Source organism: Alosa pseudoharengus, unplaced genomic scaffold (assembly GCF_046254945.1).
Source record: "Alosa pseudoharengus isolate Yale_2024_CS ecotype anadromous, Long Island Sound unplaced genomic scaffold, YU_APseudo_1.1 YU_APseudo_1.1_scf_3, whole genome shotgun sequence".
Taxonomy (NCBI): Eukaryota; Metazoa; Chordata; class Actinopteri; order Clupeiformes; family Clupeidae; genus Alosa; species Alosa pseudoharengus.
In genome coordinates, this window is record NW_027468718.1 from 19,528,751 (window position 1) to 19,550,773 (window position 22,023).

The window sequence follows — 22,023 nt, forward strand, 5'->3', positions numbered from 1 at the left end:
TCTCTAGTCGATGAAACAAGTTGAACAAACTGACCTTTGGGGTTTTTCGCATGGTCTGCCTGCTGTTCGTGATGCTGAACAGGATGCTTCCTTTAAATAGAACAAAATATGCATTGAGATAACTATTCTCTCTTGTCCCCATAAGTATTTACATTGCTTATGAAATCCAGGCAAAAAAACAAAAACAAAAAAATTGTGACAAATATGCATAGCTCTATTGCTCTATATATCTGACTACTGACATCACCACATTTACCCTCATTGTTTTGTAATACAATGCATATATTGTGGATTTCTTGCTTCATGATTTTCCTGAAATGAAACATCACATAATGTACTTACTCATGCATGTTGTTCACTTTCTCTGCTGTTTTGTGGGGCTGATCGTTCTGTGACCACTTGCAGTTTTTGGCGACTTCAGGTGACATGTAGAAGGCATTGTCAACTGCAAGGAAGTCACACACACAAATACAAACAGCTTACACTAACGCTTAACCAGCTGGCAAACACTGAGAGGAGAGAGACAGAGAGAGAGATACAGGGAGAGAGAGGACAGAGAGAGAGAGACAGACAGAGAGAGATGGAGAGAGAAAGAGAGAGAAAGAGAGCGAGAGAGAGCAGTATAGCGTGTTATATTCTAGTCTTGGCTGGAGGCACGGACAGAGTGAGATTCCCATGAAACTGAAAGCAGAGACAGGGCTGTGAAGAAACATGAGAGAAAAACATCAAGACTGTTTATGAGAACTTTGTGACGGAGGGTGAATCTGGGAACAAATCACTATCCAATAAGCCGGCAGCTGGTGACTGTGTAGTGTTTCATTAAACTATTCACTGTGGCGTGACTGCAGTGCAACGTGAAACTGTGATGTGAAACAACAGAGAGCAGAAGACATAGATGATGGAGTGTCATGAGGCCCCATGGAAGCAAGATGTTACGCGTCTTATATCCATGGAACAGTGGGAATAAGGGGAAAAAAAACAGGTGCAAAAGTGCGGCTGAAGAAAGTCCTACCATGTATTGGTTCTACACTTACACTTATGCACTTAACAAAGATGATTTCACTAATTAGCATCATCTATGTGATTGTACTAATTACAATCAGCTGATTTAGTGAATGGTTGACTTTTACTTTCTAAAGCTGGACTTTTACAAATCTGTTAAAAAACACAACTCACGGCTTAGATATTTGGGCAGCAAGCGGCCGAAGTTCTGAATGTAGTCGTCGTAGAAGCCGGCGTCTTTGTCCACGCGCTTGAAGAACACGTCAGACGGCTCGCTGGCCACGCGGCTCAGGACGCGAGCGTCCCCAGCGCTCAGCCGGTCGCCGATGCCCAACACCACCAGGAAGTAGCCCTTGCACTTGGCCTCGGTGGCGGCGCGTACCAGCCGCTCCTCGTGCATCTCCACGGGCCCAGTCACCATGAGCACCATGACGCGGAGGTGGCGCGCGTGCGGCACGGTCTCGAACACCAGCTCGGTGGTGGACTCCAGCGCCCCCGCCAGGTCGCGCCCGCCCTCCAGCTGCGGCGTTTTGTCCAGCAGGAAGCGGCGGATGGCGGCGGCCGAGGTGTGCTCGGTGAGGCCGAAAGAGACGCGGACGGCGGGGCCGGTGCCATTGCGGACGAACTCGTAGGGGCTGTGCTGAACCAGGGCCACGCGCGCGTGGTGGACGGAGGTAGCCGGCTCGTGGGAGATCTCCAGCTGCTCCACCATGTGGGCCACGTAGTGCTTGGACTCGTCGAAGACAGACGGCCATGTGCTCTCGGAGCTGTCCAGCACGAAGGCCATGTCAATGTCCAGGTCAGACTTGAAGGACCTCTTGTCCCTGGCGCTGCGGGGTGGGGTGTAGTCGCACACACCAGCTGGAGCGCAGAAATCTGGAAAAGAAAAGGAAACAAAAGTAATTAAATAAATAAAAAATATTTATTTATATTACATTTTATTTATTTAATAATAATAATAATAATTAATAATAATAAAATAAAATAATAAAACATATAATACTTCATTAACAATTGCGCTATTCCATCAACAATTACAACTTAAATCACTCAAACACATTCTCACACATTAATGATGCATTGCCAAGTATCCCTATCATTACATACACCAGGCATAACATTGCAATTGTTTTCTACCAAATAAAACTCTGAACACAATTTGTACCACATTTTCACAAAACAGAGACAGTGCTTAGAAGACAGACTTAGCAGTGTTTAAAGGTTTCACTGAATATGGTCTTACCATAGCAGACGTGGCAGCTCATGATCTTGCTGATGACCGAGTCGTATTCGGCAGAGCCAGGAGAGGGCAGGACTATCACCTGAGCCAAGGCTGTGTTATTGACCTAGAAGGGGAAAAAACAACACGAGACCAAACATGAACACTTGATATTATGACTGATTAATACAATATGACCATTTCAAGGGCTTCAAGATGTTACGCCAGGAATTCCCTTGTACTTACAACACACAAAGTTACATAAGACTTTTTGACTCCAGTGATAAAGAGTTCATGCTAACAGCAAAACTAATTTGGATTTTGCCTTTTAAATTGTTTCACAAAAAAACAAAGAGAAAAACAAGCAACAAGTGACAACATGGTAAATCTGGCTGCTTCTACCCAATTGTCAACTGTTTTGAACAGACATATTTAATTTAATTTGCAGTGGTTCAACTGCAAGACATGGCGCTGTTATTCCAAGAACAGTCAGACAAAGGTCACTGATATCAGGTGTGTCTACCCTGCTGACGTTAGCTTTACCTGCAAAGCTCTAGCGAGCTGCCGGTTGTCAGTGCTCAGGAGGAAGACTGAGGCGATGCCGGCGTCGTACAGTCGGAGCGCGGCAGCACTGAAGGCTGGCGAGATCTTGACCCCGCCACCCACAAAGAAGACAGCCACCTTGCGCACCAGGAAGCCACTGCGCACGCGTTTGAAGGTGTTCTGGGCCAGGAAGTTCATGGCGGTCTCCAGGCTGCGCTCCTTGCGAGAGCTCTGCAGCTGCAGACCCTCCACGGCCTCCAGCAGGGCCTTCTTCTTCATGGCGTCGGCGAAGCGCACCTCGGTGGTCACCTCGTTGTTGTAGAGGGTCAGGGCCACGCGGGCGCCGCGGGGACAGTTGCCCTGGGCGATAGTGATGTTGTTCAGCAGACGGCTGACGGTGTCGCGCATGCTGTTGAAGACCGGCCTCTGCACACCCTGGGATGAGTCCAGCGCGAAGGCCAGCTCAGTGGGGTAGAGAGGGCACTCCTGGGCACCTGGGCAGAGAGGACAGAGGGATCAGGAACACAGTTCTGTGTTCAAACTGTAATTATCAACACATTGTTACACTAAAGTACAGTTCTGTGCCATGTGGTATTTTTTGCAATGCACTTACCATAGCAACAAGCTGAAAACAAGAATAAAGGATTTGCATTATTACATTTTCATTACATTATTATCACAGGACATCTCATGGAGATATTTAGTATCTGGTATTTCAATACATTAATAATCACAATAACATAAGCCCTATTTGCTTAAATGATATACTTACGACAGTTGTCCCGAATCTTTTTGACAAGTTCGCATTGCTGGACAGAGAAGAAAACAAACACATATTAAAGCATTTTTTCAAATAGTATTCTTTCAAGAATTACCATAAACCACTGTGTAATTAATGTAAAATGCAGTGTGACCAAAGGTAACCATACCACCACACTCTGTCCTCGAGGTCCTTTCTGACCCTGCATGGGCACAAACATGGCTTTCAGATTAGTGGAAACAGATGAGCTCAGTTCTTGGTTACATAATCTAGTGCCTTAGCATCCTATTATTTACGATGTTTTTAGAATGTGCAACAGTAAATGCTCAGAAGTTGTCATGAAACATTTTATATGAACAGTTGAGCTTATCAAACATTTTAATAGTCAAAGAGAACTTGGCTAGTAAAAGCAATGAGTGGTTAAAGAGGTGAAACATAGTCTTGGTAAAACATGAATAACAAACTGTTAAGTGTGGAAAGGGAAGCAGAAGATAAACGGGTGCTTACGTAAGGTCCCGGGTAGCCAATGTCTCCCTTCTGTCCAGGTCCACCAGGGTCACCTGAAACACCCTGGAAGAGTCCGAGATATAGCTCATAAAGTACATGCAGTTCACTACTCAGCAAATGTGACAGAACCCCACAACAAACTAACAAACCAACAAAAAAGACAGGGACATACTGTATCTATACATGGAAAAATATTACACATGAAAGAGCCTTACGCGCTGGCCACGGTTTCCTCTGGGTCCTGGTCCTCCCTTAGACCCAGGCTCACCAGCAGCTCCCTGTGTGGATAGTTCAGAGGTTAAAGGTCAGGGGCCACCAATGCAGGTCTTCACACATACACTCATGTATGGCCTCATGCACATGACCAAATCACTGCCATACTGACAAAGGTCTTCCTGCCTCATTTCATATGCATGGCACGTCATACAAACAGCAAGGTCTAAATGGTGCTTAATAAAGGGGTAGACTCTTCAAACATATGACCGTGGCAAATGCAAACTTCTATGACACATCTGTGAATCATTAAGGAGAAGAAAGATTACTGTCATGCTCACCTTTGGTCCAGGGAATCCAGGGAAGCCTTCATCACCCTAAGGAAGGCAATGCATGTTACCACTTATGTTGCCTTCACTTTAACGTTTAGTATTTTTTATTTCAAGTATTCAAGTAAACTTTATAGTTTTATCAAATATTATAATTTCTGTGAATAAAATGTAAATAATTGGGAAAGTTTACCTTTCTTCCGTCAGGTCCAGGAGTTCCTAAGCCATCACGACCATCCTCACCCTGTGTCACAGAGAGAATGTGTGTCATTTTCTTCCCATGTATTCCTATACTAGGTACTTTTCCTTAAAAGACATTTACAACACAGCACATGTAGTATACAGCACCTTCTTTTCTTATAATTTTGGGGGGATTGCCTTTTATTGATAGAGAACAGCAAAGAGTGACAGGAAGCAAGTGGGAGAGCGATATAGAGAAAGTGGGATCGGGAAATGGCCCAGGTCGTACTCAAACCCGGGCCCGTGTGGTCTTTACATTGGAATCTGATTGTCAAAGTTGTGGGTTGAGCGATTGGTGCTACAATATGGGTGACTGGAAGATAATATCTGTGCTGTGCAGATTAAACACTATCTTTAACATGAAGTCAAGACAGTACAGCTGGCTGGCTAGTGTCTGCAGTCTATTGGTATAGGGAAATCTACAGCAGGTAAAGTGGGTCATACTTTTGAACTCTACTGAAATACAGTTGATGACATTTTTTTTTTTTTTTATCTTTACACATGCATCACACATCACTAGAAAGATGCTAATTCCAGTGCAAAGTTGGCAAATCACTATTCTTACTAAAATTAACATATCAATATAATTTTATATAAGTGAAATGGCATCTGCATTAACCTAAGCAAACTAGCTACAAGATATCCAATTTGAGTGATTGTGAGACTGTAAGCACACAACGGGAAATAATTGAATTACTACAATGTTCAATGTGTTTTTGCCAAGTGAGTGAACCCAGGAGGGGAAAGAAATCCAGAGATGTACACGTGCTGGCACTATCTAAGGGTCACCAGGTTCACAGATCTACATCTGGACAACACCTTTCACCCATTAGAACATATGGTGGGCAAAGAAAAACATCCTCCAAGACCCGTTAACAAACAACAGAGCCCCTATGATCAACATCAGAAATAGGAGGTTAAAACAGATAATCCTCACTGTTGACAGAGGGGATTGAGCTGAGTGATTTACAATACTGATGCAAAAATCGCCTGATGCCAAGTCAAAGGAGGTGAAGAACAATAAACATGGCCCTGATAAAGCTCTTGGATGACAGTGAAAATATGTAGGACAAGGAGAGACCATGCACTCATATAAACAACCTCACCATGATCTCACCAAATATAGAAGTCCACGACCAGTAGTTGTAACTGTATGTGTGTGATGATAAATGGATAATAAACAACTAAGTGTTAAGGGATAACACTGGCAGCTTCCACATTTTTGTTTTGCGTGGACACTAATGCTGAGATACTGTTCAAAAATTTACTTCAGGACCCATTGAGAGAGGCAGTGCACTGTAACTGGAAAGAGATGTGTTTATGTGAGCGAAGCTCTTGGCACAGAGGGTCATACCACGCACCAGCCATCACGAGACTGTGAGTCATGACACACAGAGAGCCAATACCAAGAATCAGGACACTCACTGTTAAAACTACGACTGAAAAGTCAAGTAGTTCTTTTCTGCCCTGACCATACTCAAGCTGCTTTCTTACAGCCCTGTTTTGACCGCCTTGTCATGCTAGTCAGCCAAGTGTAGAGAGATACCATGTGCTATTATGACAACAAAGTTTGTTTAATACATTCGTCACAGTGTAAGTGGTCTGTAATTGAGAGTAAATTACTTTAATGGACAACTTTTTTATTTGGACTCCTTTGACGGAGAAAGAGGGCAACTTTTCAAAGTACTTCTTACCCATTGGTTCCAAAGTCATCCCAGATTTAGTGTGTGTGTGTGATAAAAAGATAACAAGAATAAAGAAAAAAACCTCCCAACATGCGCCAATAACAGAATGATGAACAGTATCCTAAATAACTTACATAACAAAGGCTAAATCCCTGTGTCCCCCCTGCTCTTCACATGTCCTCAAATGTAACATGTCATGTACCGTAGAGCTGTGCTTCTGTGCTATTATGCTGTGTCAACAGTTGTGTAAAAGTTTGGAATCAGTTTTGAACAGGCAACTTACAGGCTCTCCTCGTGGGCCCAGGGGTCCAATGACCCCCTTAGGTCCAGGGTCTCCTGGCTCACCCTGTTAAGAGACAGAGATAGAGATAGAGTCTTTACTGTGTTCAAGGGAATTAATTTGTCAGTTTGTACAGAGCCTCACATACTTACATACACATAACACTGGCACATTGACAGATTGAGAGAGAGAGAGAGAGAGAGAGAATGACAGATGACAGACAGGCAGAAAAAATAGATGTCAGCAAACTGCTGCATGTAAAATGCATATGCATGTCAAAACATTAGACTCCTTTATCACATTGAATCACTTAACAGAGATGCTGTCTCCATCTGGACAGTCTGACATTGATCATATGCGGTGCAGATGCGCACAAGACAACAGAGACGTGGTGTGTGATGGATTTACCTTGCGGCCCACGAATCCTCTTCGGCCTTTCTCTCCAGCTGAGCCAGGAGCTCCTCCAGGTCCCTACAAGACAGAGGACGGAAGGAGGATAGTTCAGTTAAGGGGAGGGAGGAAATGGGACGGACTCATCAATGTAGCACTGGTGCATTCCTCCCACTCAACAGTAATTTGTTTTAAGTGCTCTGTGAGATGTGCTTTAAGGAACCGACAACACTGAGGAGCAGCGAATCTTCTGCGGTAGACAAAAGAGCTAGTCTCACCAATTCTGGCTCAAACAATTCTTCTATTCAAAGCCACATGGTTTACATCTATTTGTTTGCATCTGATTTCATTTAGGAAATCACTGCAAATAACTCGAAGAAGATGGTTGTTCTCTACAACAAGAACCAAAGGCAAATGCATAACAAGCACCCATCTGACCACCATATGCTCTGCATTTACTCTTCTGCACATGTAAAGGGACACATTTCTTTTTGTATTATCTAGTTTCTTCATCTTCTGACGTAAAAACCTCACACACACTTTCCTAATCATATGCAGATTGAACTACTACATAGAAGACAAGATCACACCACATTAGAGGCTTTATGAATTTAAAGCGGCACTTTTCTTGTCTCATTTTCATATGAAAATGTACCACGTATATGTAGTAACCATATAAGGAGAGCAATTGGCCCCATGAGGCAGTAACGTTAGGTCCCTACAGTAAGTACCTTGGGCCTCGTGGGGCTTATTGCTTAATCTTACCCTTGGTCCAGGGTTTCCAGACTCGCCCATTGGCCCTGGAGATCCATTTGGTCCAATAGGTCCCTGCAAAATAAAGTAAACACCTGTCACACAAACAGAACTCAAATGATGCTAAAGTTTTGTCTCTTTAAAAATGTTTATTAATAATGTTAATCTTACTTATCTTATCTTATCTTATCTTATCTTATCTTATTATGTATCACATATTATCAATTTATCATCATAATAATATACTGTATACTATGTATGTGTTAATTTGTTTTTTGTTTACTAACAAATACATTTTTTTGAACAAAATATGAACACTAAGCCACCCTATGATGACAATGGCAAAGAAAGTTTGCATGCTACACAGGTTTACCAGCACGAGCAGGTATATAATATATAATCATGACTTGTATAACTTACTCTTGATCCTGCGATCCCAGGCCCTCCTGCAAGCCCATCAGCACCAGGTTGTCCAGCAGCACCCTTAAAACAAAGTTCAGTATTGCAGTCATGGCATGTTGTGTAGAATTACCAGGGTCATTTCAGAGAGCTGCTGTACTACATATTGACTACGTAGTGTGTTAAGATAGCAAAGTAGTACTGGCAGTAAATCTCAGTAAAAGTTTTTTTTTTGTTTTCTTTTCTTTTTTAAATCAGTTCCAAGATTGTCTTTTCAAAAGCCAATTGTAAATTAGCAACTGGTAAATTAGCTTGTTTCTCTTTTTTCATTGTTCAGAAGGCTCATATAATCCAGCCTTCAGCAGCACTTTACGAATGAGATGTTTCTTTTACGCACTAAGGCATGTTGTGTTCAGCACCACTGTTTTTGACAAATCTGGAATAAGCGTCTGAGTTTCTAACTTACGGGTTGTCCAGGTGCTCCTCTTCTTCCATCTGCGCCCTATTAGTAGTAAAACAGTCAGAATAAAAACACAGGTGTCTTCATTAGCCATCAGACAGGTGGTATCATGCCATTGTGCGTAAAGTTGAAAAGATGTTTTATGAATTTCCACAATAGAGATTTTTTAAATGTTGTAGAATTGGCTGAATACAGTCATTTGATATTCAAAGAGGGGGTTGAAAACAGCAAAGCAACCGGTCTAAGGAACACTGCTAAACAACAACAACATCAACAACAACAACAACAACAACAAAATTATATTCACAGTATGAAAAATCGAGACTCTCTGCTAAAGATATCTGTGTTAACACTTGAATGTGAATTACATTTGGCTTAATTTATCATATCAACATTATGAGGATCTCTGACGGCTCAACAGATGTTGATCCATAAGAGATACATTGCACACAGCTGCTACAAGAGCATTGCTTCTGTTCATGACACAGACAGTTATTGTTGTCATGGCTGAAAGTATCCTTATAGTGACAGCATACATATATAATCAGCATAGTTAAACTGTCAAAGCCCCACCACTTAAAAGACTTATATTGACTGTTTTGTTACATAGATCGATGGCTGCACTGATGGTATCTGTGTTTTCTTTGGAATTAATCATTTACAAGAAAGATGTGTTTGCTGTATTCCCGAATGATAAGAGTTTAACACAATTTAAGTTGAATTTAAGTTTAATTTCACTGCTGATTGCAGCCTTTCAAAATCAAAATCATTATAAAACACTCTGCAACCATTCACACTGACTTCATTACGTTCTATATTACTGCACCAAAACTGATACAAAACCGCTGTGCATCCTGGCGAACAATGCTCATTAACTGCGGCCTCTAGCGACTTAATGCTTAATCAATGCACCCAGATATTCTTTTAGAGCATTGGGGTGATGGTTCCTGTTGAAGGCACCTACTGATACTAAGAAGGGGAAATAGAACATGAGCTAAAAGCATACAGATTACAATAATGGACTCATACCCTCCTTCCTGGTTCTCCTTGAGTTCCCTCTTTGCCGTCCTCTCCTGCTTCTCCCTAGAGGATATCAAACGAGGATGTTTAGGAGAATTTTGAGATTACCAACAAACCTGTTCAGGGCTATTTCACCAGTTAAGAAAGACAAACTGAAAAGAACTTACGGCAGGGCCAGCATCGCCTAGATCTCCCTTTGGTCCTCGCTGAGTATTGTCCTTCCCTGTAACTCCCTAAAAACAAGATATTTGGGAAAATGTTTACAAGATCTTGAAGAGGAGTAAGCCAAAATGGCAACAAATCATTGTTGTATCAATCAGTTGTTTGCTTCAATTAAAAAGACGTTCCTGCTTTCCCCTACAGTAAAAAGCTCAACGACAGTCAAGTGTAATCATGGACTCCTTGATTTAATGTCCAAAACAATGATATGCCTTAAATTACTTAATCAGCTGTTGCATTGGTCATTATCCCTGTGTCATAGAGAAAGCCAGACACTATAATCATGCAGTAAATAAAAAAGAAGTGGCAAACAATAACGTATATTATGTGTTAGCAGTTAGCCAGTACTCACAGGATCTCCTGGGATGCCAGTTTGTCCACTGTCTCCGGCCTGTCCCTTAGCACCTTTAGCTCCCTGGACATGAGAAGCATTCATTGTTTTTTTCCAGACATACAAATAACAACAACAGCAACAACCAATCGTGTTCTCCATCTACTTCTCTGTATATCTGTTATAGAGGCAGCCAAAGCACTCACCCGTCTCCCTGGGTTACCACGTTCTCCTGGTGGCCCAGCCACTCCACTTGTGCCCTGAAAATGTACATAATCAAAATCAAAACCAAATGTTCACTGCACAATGAACAAGTCAGTAAGATGGCTAGCATGCTTTCATAGGCTAATGAGCAAATGGAGACAATTAGGTAGCAAAAGTTTCATGAAGTGTGTCGTATAGACCAGTGTTTTTCAACCACTGTGCCGTGAGAGATCATCAGGTGTGCCGCAGAAAATTACCCAAATGTCAGTCACTGGTCCAGAAAAGCAACTGTTGCATCAAAGAATTTATAACCACATGCCCTCATTGATTGTATGGTTGCACTATTTGTGGTATGCAGGCATTGTACAACAGGGGCCCCATGTCAAGTATTCACAGAATCATCACATATCCAGTTCATAACAACAATTAAATTAGATATAGTCACCTACAAATGAAACAGAGGGCACTTGTTTTATTGAGCAGGTCTTGCATAGAAGCCATAATAAGGTCATATCTGTGTATTATTTGGAATTTTAGGCTATGGTATGTTTATTTTTTCTTCACACAGTTAGTGTTAGTGTGCCGTGGGACATTTTAAGTGTCAAAAGTGTGCCGTGGCACAAAAAAGGTTGAAAAACACTGGTATAGACAATGTCCGACAGCCAACTGCTAGGTCTTTGTGAATTTACTGTGAAGAGGCACTGGGAATCGTTGATCACTGTGTGGTTTTATTTAGCCCGAGCGCTGCATGAACTATAAAGGAAAAATATCTTTACCTCTTCCCCGTTGATTCCATCCAAGCCAATGTCTCCCAGCTCTCCCTGTTTGGAGAAGAGTAGAGCATCAACAATTAATCGAGTTGATCAAGTCCTCTGTAGACCACAATGTAGAAGGCGGCTCCACTGGAAAAAAAAACTTACCTTCTCTCCTGAGTACCCTCGAGATCCCTTGAGGAGACAAGAAAGAATGGTTAAAAATCTGTTTTATGATCATACACATGCATCACCTCAAAGTTACCTGTTAGCTACGGTCTTTTACTGTCTATACACAGGAATTTGTTCTCTACATGTTGTGCATATTTTGCATTTATTTGTTCATTTAGTCATCCAAATACAAGCTTGTATAATCTTACCTTGACACCTCTTGGTCCAGGACAGCCTTGGAAACCCTGGGTTCCATTGACACCTGGGGGACCTCTCTCACCCTGAAACACAGAGAGTAGGTTAAGAAAATTGAATGAAAGTAAACCCACAACCGCAAAAATCACACACGTCTCATGTAGCCTACAGTACGATGGCAATATTGTAAAAGTCAAGACGTGCATTTTTCTCCAGTATGAGAGACTCACCGGACCACCTTCATCTCCTGGGTGTCCTCTGTATCCCTGAGCTCCTGGTTCACCCTGTAATACATACAACCATCCATAAGCAAACCACATAACTGAAACTCATCCTCACCCACTCTCCACTCTCCAACTCTCCACTAGCATGCATTTATTTTCAATGACCTTCACTGAACAGGAAAAACTGCAGTTCAGTTAACTGAATATCACCTATTTCCAGTAAGTGCATGTAAGGCACTGCCAAACAAAGATTATTGACTGCAGAGAACACATGTACTCCCTGAAACAACACATAAAGTTTGGTAACCTTCAGTCCTGGTTGTCCAACGGCACCTCGGTCTCCCCTTTGACCAGTGCACTTACAGGGCACTGAGCAGCACTCTCTTTCAGCAATGTTGTCCTAAGAGGTATTAAAGAAGAAAAGAAGTATTTAAGTAAAAAAGAATGACAAATTAAAGATACTGGTCTTATTGGCACTAGTCTGAGAAGCATTACTAAGCCACACTGATAATTTGCATGAAATTGCTGTTTACATAACATGATCACAGCATGACTCAAATGTATATTTACAAATACAGTACACATGTATGTAATACATATAGGATGTTGTTGGATAATACTTACCAACTCCTCCAGGATCTCATAGTCCAGATCCATCAGGTTAACACGCAGTGGGCGGGTGTACCTGAACCCACGACCATATTCCAAAAGCACTGCCTCTTCAAACTGTGGCACCCTCTCCAGGCCCACCAAGATGAAACCGTTCACACCTGGAAGAACAGCAGCCATCCCATTATAAACCATTCACATTACAACTGGTGTGTACTCAGTTCTTTTTTGTGCTTTTGTTTTAATAAAAACAGGTGTTACATTGCACAAAAAAAGATCCAAAATCCTTTCTGGGACTCCAATTGGGATGTCCTTTTAAGTGCAATTATCACCAGGAGAGAGATTAAATACTCTTTTCTGATTGGCTGGTTGGGTGGCTATCAATTCTGAATAACGGGACACCTATGAAGTAGATCTGGTAAAAAAAAGTTTAATCACCGTTCCATATCAATGCTTATGAATGGTAACTATAACAACCATAGTATGATCACGGTTGCGCCTGGAAGCAGGCTTCGCAACAATATAATCAACTGTAAACAAGCTAAATGTCCACCGTTTTCACTCTTAGGGCCAAAGAAGTTGTACAACAAACTCAGCTACAAAAAAACGGAAACGGAACCACTTGTTTACTTTGTGTGCTATAAAGGTATGACTATAGTTGTTACCAGGTGTTAAGTGGGATAACGGCCTTCGAGGTGGACTTGGGCAGAGGAAACTTTGCTCTTTGCCTCCGCCTCGTCCTTTAATTCTGTATAACAGGACAACTTGGCGGCCGATAGCCCTTATCATGTGTCGCTAGACTTCTCTCTGTAGGAGAAAGCAGGGTTTTATCTTACCAGAAAGCCTCATTTTCTCAACTCGTTCCTTCATCTGTACATACTGTCCATCCAGACCATCTGTCAGGTGAATCACAACCTTGGCAAAAATACATTGTTTTTACTTGCTTTTGGACAACAAAATATTAATATTAAGTAATATGAAAACAAATGTTTGCTACCAACACACACAACAATGCACACAAGAAATGTTTGCTACCAACACACACAGAAGAAACAATGCTATTAAGCATGACCGTATGAGAATCATAAGGAAAGGCAATGGAGAGGAATACCTTCACAGATTCACTAGGCTGAGCTTTGAATCTAGCAGTGTAGGCATCAATGGTCTTCCCGTTGAGGACAAATGGTCCACGGCTGCGTAGATTCTTGAAGGCATCCAGAAGCTCTGAGTAGTTGTCTGTGAATTCCAGATGCATAGGCTCGGAGGCTGAGTCCAAGGCCAGCATGCCCACTCGTATGGTTGGAGCCTGCCCGGACGTGCAGCTGATGGCTTGAAGTTTCATGACTCGCTGAAGGATGGCAGTCATCTTTGTCTCCAGGCTTCTCTGGTCCGTAAATATGTTCTGCGAGGACACGTCGAATCCCAGCAGGACATCAAGGCTGCAACCTAGCGGATGGAAGAGATAACACAGGTTTAGAAGTGTGGACTTTGCTATTTGGTGAAAAGTTGAGCAATGCAAAACTATGTTGACCCATGCCGTGTTATGTCTTACTTCTTGTGGATTCTTGCACCCCAGTGCACAGTTTAATGCCTTTCAGATCATCATCCAAGGTCACCAGGATCTGCTCGTTCAGTTCGGAGAGCTCCTGGTAGATGCTGGCCCTTGCTACAGTGGCAGACTCACTCGCTAAGTTGGCAAGCTCACCCTGAATGTCACCCACACCAATGGCATAGACACGAACTCCAGTGGCCTTTATTCCAAGGGCTGCGGACTTGCCATCATCTGCTGATCTGCCTCCAGTCACCAGCATCAAAATCTGTGGGACGCCAATATCCTTCCGACTGCCTTTTTCCTTCACAAAATGGTTCTGCTGCACATGTCGGATGGCAGCTCCTGTGTTAATGCGGTTGCCACCCTTGTACTCTGCCTGGTTAATTGCGTTAATTATGTCATCCTTGTTTTGATAGGTATTCAGGAAGAAGACATCCGTCACGTCAGCAGCATAGTGGGCCAGACCAATCTGCAAGCTGTCTTGATCATTGTAGAAGGCATCAATAAGGTTCACAAGGAATTCCATGACCTCTCTGAAGTTGTCCTTGCCCAGGTTGATGGATCCATCCACTAAAAACACGATATCAGCTGCCCTGGGCATGATTCCTGATGTAGCTAAGAAAGCAAATAAAGCAGGACAAAAATGTCAGAAATGAAACAAAATGATCTGCAAAACAATCTGCGCATGATTTCAAGTCAAGTTACTTTAATTTTATAGCACATTTGAAAATATGAGTTGACCCAAAGTAATTTACAGCTGAGGCAAACAAATAGAAATACTTACTAGGCTCTTCAACTGTCGGTGGTTCTACGATAACGCCCCCTTGCAGCCTAGCAATGAGCTGCTGCTCAATATTGGCAAGGTTGGGGAAGGCCGTTACTTTAAGGACATCCTGAGGGGTAGTGGCAATCTGGGTGAGTTGTCTTGTATCAGCTGCACCAGCACCAACACCAATGCAGTTCACCCTTGCGCCCTTCAGGATGGCGCCTTTGCTGGATACATCTGAGACTGACCTTCCTCCGGTCAGTACTACGAGGTGCTGAGATGCCACAGCAGGCCGAACCCCTGCACCAGCATGCAGTTCATTCCTCATGACATAGTCGATAGCTGAAGCCAAGTCGCCTGCTCGACCGCCAATTTGACGAAGCTTCCTGACAGCTGAGACGATAGACTCCTTGTTAGGGTGGGTGTTGAGGGAGAATTCGGTTTTGGTCTTCTCTGCATACTGAACTAATGCAATCCGCACTCGATCAGGATGGAGATCCAGCTGCTGAATGACTTTCAAAATGAAGTCACGTATATGGGCAAGTCCACCTCCGCCAGAACTGTCGGAGCCATCAACTAGGAAAATGATATCCTTTCTTCCAAGATCAATCGGCTCTGAAAATAAACATGAAAACATTTTTAAGTTGCTGATGTATTTAGGAATGTAATATTCATGAAATGTGATGCTTTTTAAACATTACAGCAAACTGAGCCAGTAAAGCCATTGGTTCATTCCAAAAACATGACAAAAAATCTTTATACAAAGATACTGTTTGATTTGGGTGCATTGAACTAAAAAAATAACCTTTTCAGATACATTTTAATATAATTCAGTGCACACTTCATTGCATTTGAGCCAGTATACATAAACATCATACCTGTGGTGGTAACGGAGGGTGATACCAAGGTAGATGTCACATCTGTGATGTCCTTAGACGTCATGGTCTTTACTGAGGAGACGAGCTGCTGCTCCACTGTCTGCAACTGTCTGAAGTCACGCACCGAGTATGTGAGCTCTGGCTTCAAAGCGATGAGTTTCAACTCGTCGGCGTCCGCATTCTTGCCTCCGACAGCCACTGGTGCCACCATGTTGCGCTTCAGCTGATAAGCAGGACCAGACACATCATCTGCGGACTTGCTGCCTGTAACTAAAACCAGGAACTGGGGAACACCCTCTTCAATACGACTGCCGGCTGATCTTTGATAGATGTTCTTTGAAACCCAGTCAAGAGCAAATCCTGTATTGAGTTGGTTCCCACCCTTGTTTCGCATTCGCCGCACAGCTTCCTTAACTTCTCCTTTGGAAGAATGTTCATTGAGAAGGAATTCCTGCCTGACGTCTTCACTGTATTGCACAACAGACACACGTACATTGTCCATTCCTACATCCAACTTTTCCACGATCCTCAAAATCATGTCACGAATATTAGGGACAGTATTTGTTCCATCAACAAGGAAAACAACATCTCTCTTATCTCCTGGAGTTGTTGGTATCACAGGACCTGCAGGTTATTTGCACATTCATTTATATGACCATAAAAATTAGATCCTTTTCTTAACTTCAAACTCATGACTTCATCAATAAACAAACAAGTAATGTAATGACAATTTTAGATAGTGAATGACTGACTGACTTTAATTTTTCGCATAGTTTGCAACATTTCAGCAATTAAATGACTGATGATATTCCATGGTGTAAGCATACAAGTATAAAAGTGAAATAACTTAATTATGCAACATAGTTCTGGCCTATAATGGATAAATAATAAATAAATACACAACTATTCTGATTATATAGCAAATCAATTACCTTGGAAGTCGGGGAAAACAGGACGCATCCGTGCTATTTCTTCATCTGACAGTTCAGTTAGAGTGGTTACCAGATTTTCTTGGACAGTGTAGAGCCCAGGGAAGTCATCCACAGGGTGAGCATAAGTTGGAATGTAGGAAATGACCTGAAGCTCTCCCGGATCAACATCTCTGGTTCCAATGCTAAAGGTGAGGACCCCGGATCTTTTGATGGCTGTTGCTGAGGTCTGCACATCATCTGACGATCTTCCTCCCGACACAACAATCACAAACTGTGGAACACCTTCCTCCCGACGGCCTCCAGATCGTTTGGCCAAAACATCGCGACTGACGAAATCGATTGCTCTTCCCAGGTTGCGTTGTCTGCCACCACGCTGTCTCAGCCCCCTGATCGCATTCAACACTCCTTCCTTGTTTGCGTGGGCATTGAGGTAGATGTCAGCGCTGGGATTGTCCCCATACTGCACCACTCCCACGCGGATCTTGTTTTCACCAACGTTGAGTTTTTCCACGACTGTCCGCACAAATTCCACAATGATGGGAAACTCTCGGCCAACTCCATCTGAGCCATCGATGAGGAAGATAACATCCTTCTTAGGACCCTGGGCTTCAGCTGAAAAGAAAGGGAGCATCAAAAACTAAAAATTAGAAACTCGTAGTATTGTACAATAATACGGGGCAAAGAGAAAACAACACAATTTTTTTTTTGTTATTATTCATGTTTTCCATGACCTAAATTGTAGATACTAATTGCACATATAATGTCAGCATGGATTTTGAGAATTTTAAATACAGTTTGTGATTTTAAAAACAAATATATAACTCCTTTAAAGCACCACTGTTCAAGACAAGCTAAAAGTAAAACAGGAACTTGGTGGAGGTTGTTACAGTCCTAAGAAAGGTGGAGACTCTCAATGTACTGTACACACTTGGTTGAATATTTTAAAATGTAGAACTTAAATGTGCCCAACAACAGAGGTGGCCCTGTCCTACCCATGAAAAAATAACATCCTATGTATGAAACATTTTATTAAATAAATAAATTGATGTGTCGTTCATTATCATCCATTATCCTGCTACAGAGCATTATTTGATACTGTAAATATTAGGTATTGTAGTAAGGCAACATTGGCTTCTTAAACTTCAGGCCTTTAAACTATGACATGATACAGTATATCCTGGGTCCATTTCATCGTAGTAAATCTTTTTGTGTTTGGATTGAGATGACATTTGAAAATGTACCCTGTACATTAACACATATGTAAAAATCAGACTGGCAATGAAAATCTGATCAAGTACAGACTTCAGTGCAAGTTACATAGACAAACATTCAGCAACACCAGCAAGATTTTTTTTTACCTTGTGAATACAGAGCAGCAGAGTCATGGTTTATTGTGATTATGGAATCCTATTAGAAATTGGTGGATAAGACACCTACATCGTCTTATTCACTCATGATAGCAAAGTATAGCAAAACGCGACCCTAACACACCTACTACCATTTAAGGGTGCCTCTTTAATATCATACACAAAAGACACATTGATATGACTGAACTCTGCAAGCTGCAATGTTTAGTATTTTATAGGTAGGTGAGTTTATTGTATAGTCTGCATGTTTCTTCAATTATCTTTTGTGTTTTCCCACACATTTACAGGATACTCAATACCAATTTACAGAACACTGCTTTGAAAATGCAATTGAATTAAGGCAGTAGTGGCTGGAAGATGTTCATTAAAGGAGGCCAAGGCTGTTAAATCAGGCCAAGATATCTGTGTATGGCTTTATTTCAATAAATAACTGCAAGCTTCACGTTTCTGTAAACATCTGCTCTGGATAATATGCAAGTATTACACTATTTTCTGTAGGAACTCTGATAATGCTATCTTATGTTTCTGACATAATGCTATCTTATGTTTCTGACCTTTTTGCAATTCAGGTTTTTAAAAAAAATACTTATCAACATGCCACTGCTTTCATTTTAAGTAAACCAATGTACTTATCATACTTTCCCCCAATGAGACTCAGTCAGTGGAAATTGTATTCAGCTTCAGCAAATGTACTTTAACTCTGCATACTTACTCCATATGAATAATTAATCTTCAATTTGCATGACAGCATAGCAGACAACAAGATAGGAAGTGTATAACTTCCAGGAGAGAATGAATTTGATGAGCTATTCATGATCAAAAGATGTTACTCCATTTTGAGTGAAAATATGAAAACTACTGATTCTATACTTACCATACCCTCTGATGGAGAATTGATTTAATGCAGACATTACATTATGTAATTTGTCTGGGAGTTCCCCAAAGTCATCGATGGCAAATATATTGTCTGAATCCTCAGAAATTATAGAAATGCCGCTGACATCTGTTCCAATGCCTAAACTTACAACTCCATTTTGTTGCAAAGTCATAGCAGGTTGTATGACACTATCACTGGATGGTCCACCAGTCAGCAAGATAAGAATCTGTGGAACACCTTCATCTTGTCTACTTCCACGAGAAGCAGTAAAGACATTTTCTCTTACAAACTGGAGAGCCGCTCCAGTGTTGCGAGAATCTCCTCCTTTATGGCTCATGTCTCGAATCTTTTTGATGATACCGCCCATGGTCAAGTAGGAATTCAACAAAGAGTGGATCAAGGCGTCATTGCTAAATTGGATGATTGCAACCCTGTCTCTGTTTTCAGCAACATTTAGATTTTCTGTGACTCTGCGAATGAAATCTCGAATTGCTGGGAATGCAAGCCGACTTCTGTCAGAGCCATCAATGAGAAAAACAACATCTCGTCGACTCATAGGAGATTGCACTAGGAAGAGCACAATATGGGATGAAAGTGTTACAACCATGTATAGGACATGCATTGCAGTGTGAAAAGCTCAAGCAAACGGAACAAGTCTTATAATGAAAATAAGTTATGACAGAAAAATGAATACACAATTCTCAATTGTCTGTCCTGAGGAAAAGTGTAATCATACGATTTGGGAAGAGAGGGAAGAAAATCATAATTACTTTGTCAGGTAATCATGAGCATCAAAACAAACCACTGTATGCAGATTATTTGGGTAAAAACATCCAAACACACAACCAATCACACAAAAACACATTTAATTTGCAGAGTTGAAGAAAGAAATGTCTCTGAAAAGAACTAAAGTACTGTGTACTTTATTGGAACTACCTTGCTGCTACATATCGTAAAAAAAAACACCAAACCCTTTAAAACACAAACACCTACCTGGAAAATGAAATGAACAAACTCTATGATGAATTTCTTCAATGGACATTTATATCATATGTGACTGTATGGGCAAGGTACGTGATCAGTAAAGGTGCTCTTTGCACTTTGACCACAAAGCGTTTTATCCTTTTATCCTCCTGTTATTTGAACTCCAATGGTCCAGGGAAGCATGTTTATTGTTTATCTATTCTTTATCTATAACGGTTTATCTATATTCTGTATATAATCTCATTAATGAATGAATTTGACATATAGGCAAAATGCAGAACCCTTCATTTATATTATATCAGCCTCTATTTTCAAAAATAGAGGCTGAGGATGGATCATATGAACATCTCCATTATGAAACTTCAAGAACTGAATTTAAATGTGACAATAAAAACCTATTTCCTTCTGAAGATTTAAGAAGCCTCTGAAATGATAATCACTGTATAGGACAATAAAACTGAAGATTTATAATAAATATATAGAAAAAGCTACAAACACATACAAAAATATCATGTTATCTTACCCAATATAATTTGTGTGGGAGTAGTGGTCACCTCTGTTACAGTGCTAATAACAGAGAGTAGTTGCTCTTCATATCTTGGAAGATCTCTGAAGTCAGAAACTGACATGGTAAAATTAGGGTGGTATGATATCTTCTGCAATTCTCTACTGTCTGAGGACCTGCTTCCAATAGAGTATGTTTTTACTCCAGCTGCCCTAAGAGTAGATGCTGCTGTGTCCACATTGTCGGAAGATCTTCCACCATTCAGTAAAATCAGTATCTGTGGGACACCCTCTTGCCGTCTACTACCTGAAGAAGGAGAGAAGGCGCTGTCTTTAACGTACTGGAGAGCAGCCCCGGTATTGAGGGGCCTGCCTCCTTTGTGCCTCAGAGCTCTCACAGCGTCAAGAGTTTCTTCCTTTCCTGGGTATGTGTTCAGATAGAAATGGGCCTCTGGGTCTCTGCTGTATTGGACCACAGACACACGATCTCTATTCTCCATCACATTTAGCTTCTCCACTACCTTCTGAACAAAGTCCTTCATAGCTGGGAAGGCATTCCTAGTGTAATCAGAGCCATCCAGCAGGAATACAAGATCTTTTCTGGGTGCGGCTTGGTCAACTAGAAGGAAAACGACATGTTTAGCACGGAGCACACTTTATTTCAGCACAGCAAACCCACTTGCCATTCCTCACATCAGTTCTAACATACAAATGAAAGGACATGGCTCAAAAACCCCTCTCCCCGCTCCAAGGTTGCCTGGCTTCATCCCTTGGCTATTTTACTCAATTAAGGTGTCTTAACATTACATTTTGAAAAGGCCTATGGATATTAGTGATGGAAAGATAGGCATTACGGGAAAGACTAAAGGGCAGCACAGACGTCAACAGGTAGACATACCTAAGACAGTTGGGGTTGTTGGTGTTACAGAGACAACAACAGTTTCTATGGAACTGAAGAGCTGCTTCTGAACACTGGGGAGGTCACTGAAGTCAGACACTGACACTGCATTTCCAGGCTCTTTTGAAATCCTCTGCAATTCTCTGCTGTCAGAGTATCTGTTGCCAATGGTAAAGATTTTCACTCCCAGCTCCCTAAGAGCAGAGGCTGGTGTGGCCACATTGTCAGAAGACCTTCCACCGTTCAGTAAAATCAGTATCTGTGGGACACCCTGCAGGCGTCTACTGCCAGAGGAATCACTGAGGACACTGTCTTTCACATACTGGAGGGCTGACCCGGTGTTGAGGGGTCTCCCTCCTTTGTGCCTCAGACCGTGGACATGTTCCAGAATCTCTTCCTTTGTGGTGTAGGTGTTCAGATAGAAACTAGCCTCGGGTTCTCGGCTGTACTGGACCACAGAAACGCGGTCTCTGCCTTCATCCACATGGAGTTTCTCCACCACTCTCTGAACAAAGTCACGCATGGCAGGGAAGCCATTCCTATTTCCGTCTGAACCATCAAGGAGGAGTACGACATCTCTCCTGGCAGCAAGGCCCTCGACTATAGCAGATAAAGCATGTCAAAAGAGCAATCTGGTACTCTATCAAGCACACTTTGCAACTAATTCCACGGGCATCGAGCCCTGTTTCGGCGCTAATGTCCGACTAAGTAAATAAGCTAACAATTTAAGTTTTCTCTGACAAACACACCTACACTGTCT

The 22,023-nt window shown here is 41.9% G+C and overlaps 1 protein-coding gene across 2 annotated transcripts in view; it reads right to left on the reverse strand.

Moving 5' to 3' along the window:
- Positions 1–22,023, reverse strand: part of LOC143100370 (collagen alpha-3(VI) chain-like) — a 120,460-nt gene that overhangs the window by 4,758 nt on the left and 93,679 nt on the right. For both annotated transcript variants that reach the window (XM_076263479.1, XM_076263478.1), the window contains 33 exons: positions 16,634–17,245; positions 15,702–16,325; positions 14,842–15,438; positions 14,058–14,672; positions 13,617–13,951; positions 13,342–13,420; positions 12,521–12,666; positions 12,204–12,296; positions 11,903–11,956; positions 11,687–11,758; positions 11,475–11,501; positions 11,331–11,375; positions 10,557–10,610; positions 10,372–10,434; positions 9,968–10,033; positions 9,810–9,863; positions 8,787–8,822; positions 8,342–8,404; positions 7,934–7,996; positions 7,187–7,249; positions 6,782–6,844; positions 4,767–4,817; positions 4,586–4,621; positions 4,247–4,309; positions 4,032–4,094; positions 3,694–3,726; positions 3,537–3,573; positions 3,378–3,389; positions 2,765–3,258; positions 2,246–2,348; positions 1,177–1,878; positions 343–445; positions 35–90 (listed from right to left, as the gene is read on the reverse strand). In XM_076263479.1, coding sequence (XP_076119594.1) covers positions 35–90; positions 343–445; positions 1,177–1,878; positions 2,246–2,348; positions 2,765–3,258; positions 3,378–3,389; positions 3,537–3,573; positions 3,694–3,726; positions 4,032–4,094; positions 4,247–4,309; positions 4,586–4,621; positions 4,767–4,817; positions 6,782–6,844; positions 7,187–7,249; positions 7,934–7,996; positions 8,342–8,404; positions 8,787–8,822; positions 9,810–9,863; positions 9,968–10,033; positions 10,372–10,434; positions 10,557–10,610; positions 11,331–11,375; positions 11,475–11,501; positions 11,687–11,758; positions 11,903–11,956; positions 12,204–12,296; positions 12,521–12,666; positions 13,342–13,420; positions 13,617–13,951; positions 14,058–14,672; positions 14,842–15,438; positions 15,702–16,325; positions 16,634–17,245 — 5,577 coding nt within the window. The remainder of the gene's footprint in view (positions 1–34; positions 91–342; positions 446–1,176; positions 1,879–2,245; positions 2,349–2,764; positions 3,259–3,377; positions 3,390–3,536; positions 3,574–3,693; positions 3,727–4,031; positions 4,095–4,246; positions 4,310–4,585; positions 4,622–4,766; positions 4,818–6,781; positions 6,845–7,186; positions 7,250–7,933; positions 7,997–8,341; positions 8,405–8,786; positions 8,823–9,809; positions 9,864–9,967; positions 10,034–10,371; positions 10,435–10,556; positions 10,611–11,330; positions 11,376–11,474; positions 11,502–11,686; positions 11,759–11,902; positions 11,957–12,203; positions 12,297–12,520; positions 12,667–13,341; positions 13,421–13,616; positions 13,952–14,057; positions 14,673–14,841; positions 15,439–15,701; positions 16,326–16,633; positions 17,246–22,023) is intronic.